The sequence below is a fragment of the Limulus polyphemus genome, unplaced genomic scaffold (genome assembly GCF_000517525.1).
Source record: "Limulus polyphemus unplaced genomic scaffold, Limulus_polyphemus-2.1.2 Scaffold573, whole genome shotgun sequence".
Taxonomy (NCBI): Eukaryota; Metazoa; Arthropoda; class Merostomata; order Xiphosura; family Limulidae; genus Limulus; species Limulus polyphemus.
This window is the reverse complement of record NW_013666183.1, coordinates 486,967-490,385: the sequence shown is the minus strand read 5'-3', so window position 1 is coordinate 490,385 and position 3,419 is coordinate 486,967. Positions and strand designations below refer to the sequence as shown.

At 27.7% G+C, this 3,419-nt stretch overlaps 1 protein-coding gene across 2 annotated transcripts in view; it reads right to left on the bottom strand.

Annotated features, from left to right (window-relative positions):
* The window catches only part of LOC106459198 (zinc finger FYVE domain-containing protein 16-like), a 55,496-nt gene that overhangs the window by 21,588 nt on the left and 30,489 nt on the right, over window positions 1-3,419 (bottom strand). For both annotated transcript variants that reach the window (XM_022385632.1, XM_013918796.2), the window contains exons 10-11: window positions 3,126-3,194; window positions 1,953-2,117 (exon numbers count right to left, since the gene is read on the bottom strand). In XM_022385632.1, coding sequence (XP_022241340.1) covers window positions 1,953-2,117; window positions 3,126-3,194 — 234 coding nt within the window. The remainder of the gene's footprint in view (window positions 1-1,952; window positions 2,118-3,125; window positions 3,195-3,419) is intronic.

Sequence of the window (3,419 nt, the reverse complement as noted above, 5' to 3'; positions counted from 1 at the left end):
TATTTCTTGTTTTTCAACGGATATTCTTTATTTATTATTATAAGAGCAACTAAATGCAAGAATTAGAAATTTATTAGGTCAGACAAGGTTAGATTAGGTAAGATAATGAATAATAGTAATAAAAATTCATCACAAGATATATTTGTGTGTTATACTATTCAGTACAATAACTTGAGCTATGCGTTCATTGAGTGATCTAAAACTTGTGTGGTGGGATAATTAGTTAGACAGTTCAAATGGCAAGAAAACAATAAATTTAAGCATAAATAGATGTAAACTGTTAGGAGCTTTAAGCTATTTAAGATAAACAACTGTAGTTTCCTGTTAGAATCTGTAGTCATTCTAGAAAGAGAAGGGGTAATTTAAATTTCTTATGGTGGTTACGAGGTTGATAAAACTGACTGAATGGGTACAGAGTTAGGGTAGAGAAAATAATAGATAAAATATAAAGTTTTACTGACAAAAAGATTTGATATTTATTTAAGAAGTTTTAGAGGTTACACAAATGAAATTTGAAAATCTTCATATGAAAAAAGTATTTTAATCTTAACATGAAAATCCCTTTGCACTCACAGTAGTCAACACTTTGACTCAATATGTTCTTGGACAAATCTTTAGTAAAAATACTTAATTAAAAATAATGATTTTTTTGTAAAAAAGACTTGTAAGGTTTACTGAAAGCTTGCTAAATTTCGAGAAGATACACAAAACATATTAAAAGTTATAACATGGAAACTCTTGATGGCTACTTTATGGTTACAAGTTCGGTCACACTGATCAACCTCATATAGAAAAACTAATTTTTGTTTCAGTAAGTGAAATGAGTATTGGTTTCTTTTACAAGGTAAAACTTTATGTTCAAAGATAGTTAACTTTGTCCCTAGATAAAAATCTAAAAACCACCATTTTTAAAATATATGAACTGTGCAATTACTGAAACAAAAAATATCAAAGATTGTATGTAAAATGTTGAAAATAATTTGTCACCTTATCGACATGTGCATTAAGGAAATAATTACAGAGTTTAAAAATTGAATGTTAAGTCCAAACTGTTCTAAACATTGAGTGTTGTATACATATTAAAATATGTAACATAGTATAGATGATGTTTCTTTAAAGGATCACAGGATTTACTTTAGCACTGTTATTTTCAGGATGTATAAATATGGTTTCTTGTTGAGTCATGCAAGTAGAACACAAATAAAAAATAACCATTCATCCATCTGCAACTGTATCTCATAACATTCTCAGTTATCACTCTTAGGTTATTCTTATGTTCTTGGCATAATCAATATGCTAATTGTTTTATGACTGAGCTTATGGGTTACCCTATTTCATCTCATCTTCTCTCTCTCTCTTACACACACACACACACACTAGCTCTAACATTTTATCTAGCCAACAGTAGTTTTATATGATCTCCGAGTATTTTCACATAATTACCTTACCTAATTTTATAACATTTAAGCATGATTCGATAAGATTCTCAATACAATCTTACTTTTTCTAGTAAATATTGCAAATTGTCTCTATCTATTTAAAATAAGTGTTTTGCACACAGACACACATATACTACCCACTAACCCTCTATCTAATCAACAAATTTTATGTAATCTAATTTCTTTTGTTTTTTAATATCCAAATACGATTGGATAACATTCCCAAAACAATCCTAGTCATGCAGCAAATACTGCGTGTTAGGTCACATAAATTATGTGATGTCACTACACTTCTGAGTGACACATCTCCACACAATTTCTTAATGATAAAGTTAAAATATTTTTGTATATTAAGTCTTATCATTGCTGTAATTTTTAAATCATTTGGATTGAAAATGTTTAGTCACATAATTATGGTAAGTATACCTCAGTACTCATACTCATAACCACTAATAATAAGGAAAAGATTAAGCCTTGCAATACATATACATACAACAATACGAATCAACTCACCACTTGATGCATTATCATATACAGTAGTAAAGAGACGGAAAATATCTCTAGGTACCGTGTCCTCATTTGTCTGTTTCTCAAGAACAACAACTATTTCATCCTGGCCAACAGAACACATTCCACGACTTGTAAAGCACCAACATTCCTTTCCATAACAGCATCCCACTAAAGGGAATAGAAATACAAAATGTCACCAGAGATAACATGGAACCCTTTACTCACATTTATTTGGTTTTAAATTTTTGGATTGGTTAATAGCCTTCAGGTATATATTTTGTTTTGTTAAATAATAACAATTTAAACAAATTTGAATATAAATTGAAAATTATAAGAATATCAAGACTATTAATATGATTAAATATAAACAAACTATTTTTTCTTTCACAAACCTACGGATATTTTAAGGCATTACACTTAACTGGTCCAATATGGATTTACAATAAAGAGTGAAGTATCTTTAAAAAATTTTCTGTCAAACTATGATATTTCATCCCACCTATCATAATGGAAAAAAACAAAAAGATGATGCATAGCCAGCTTTGGGCAACAAGTACCAAACTTTTCTTCTCTGTTTTTCTATCTTAACTACAAGTGTCTTAAAAAAATCTTTGTGCTTTAAAAATATATATATTAACAGATAAGTGTTACAAATGTGTAAATATATCAGTGATTCAAATACTGCTTTATGCAATAAAGGGTAAAGCTGCATAAAACTTTAATATTGATCTTTAACATTAATAATGCATAACAAAATAAAAATTATTAGATTCACAAATGTTAAGTAGCATTTCTTTTTATCCAGGAAATGTAAAAACTATATGTTTACTATATAAGTGCAAAGCAAACAAAATTATTCTTAAAACTTACTTTTAATGACACCAAGGTGTGCAAAAAATAGCACAAATTTAGTTTTGATGCAAGATTCATATTACACTCATTATTCATGTTCATCTACACACTTAGTAAATATCCAGGACAATTCTGTATCCAAACTTTGATACATTTGCCTTAAAGATCCTTCTGTAATATTACCTAAGTTTTTTTTTTTTACTTTACATAATTTGTAAATAAACAACATTTAAAAAATGAACAGTTTATTAATAAATGCCATGAAGAATTAAAGCTTATTGAAAATACTGATAAAAATAACTAATCAATTAATGTCATACTTACATGTGACTAACTTGCCAAGAATGTGCAAATTCTTAGTCAGTCCAAATACAATAGGACGAATACTGTCATCTAACAAAAAAAAAAATCTCCAAGTCTGGTCAATGAAACTATGAAATAAATATGGATTAAATTATGTCTTAATTAGACAATGAAACTATGAAATAAATATGGATTAAATTACGTCTTAATTAGACAATGAAACAATGAAATAAATATGGATTAAATTACGTCTTAATTAGACAATGAAACTATGAAATAAATATGGATTAAATTACGTCTTAATTAGACAATGAA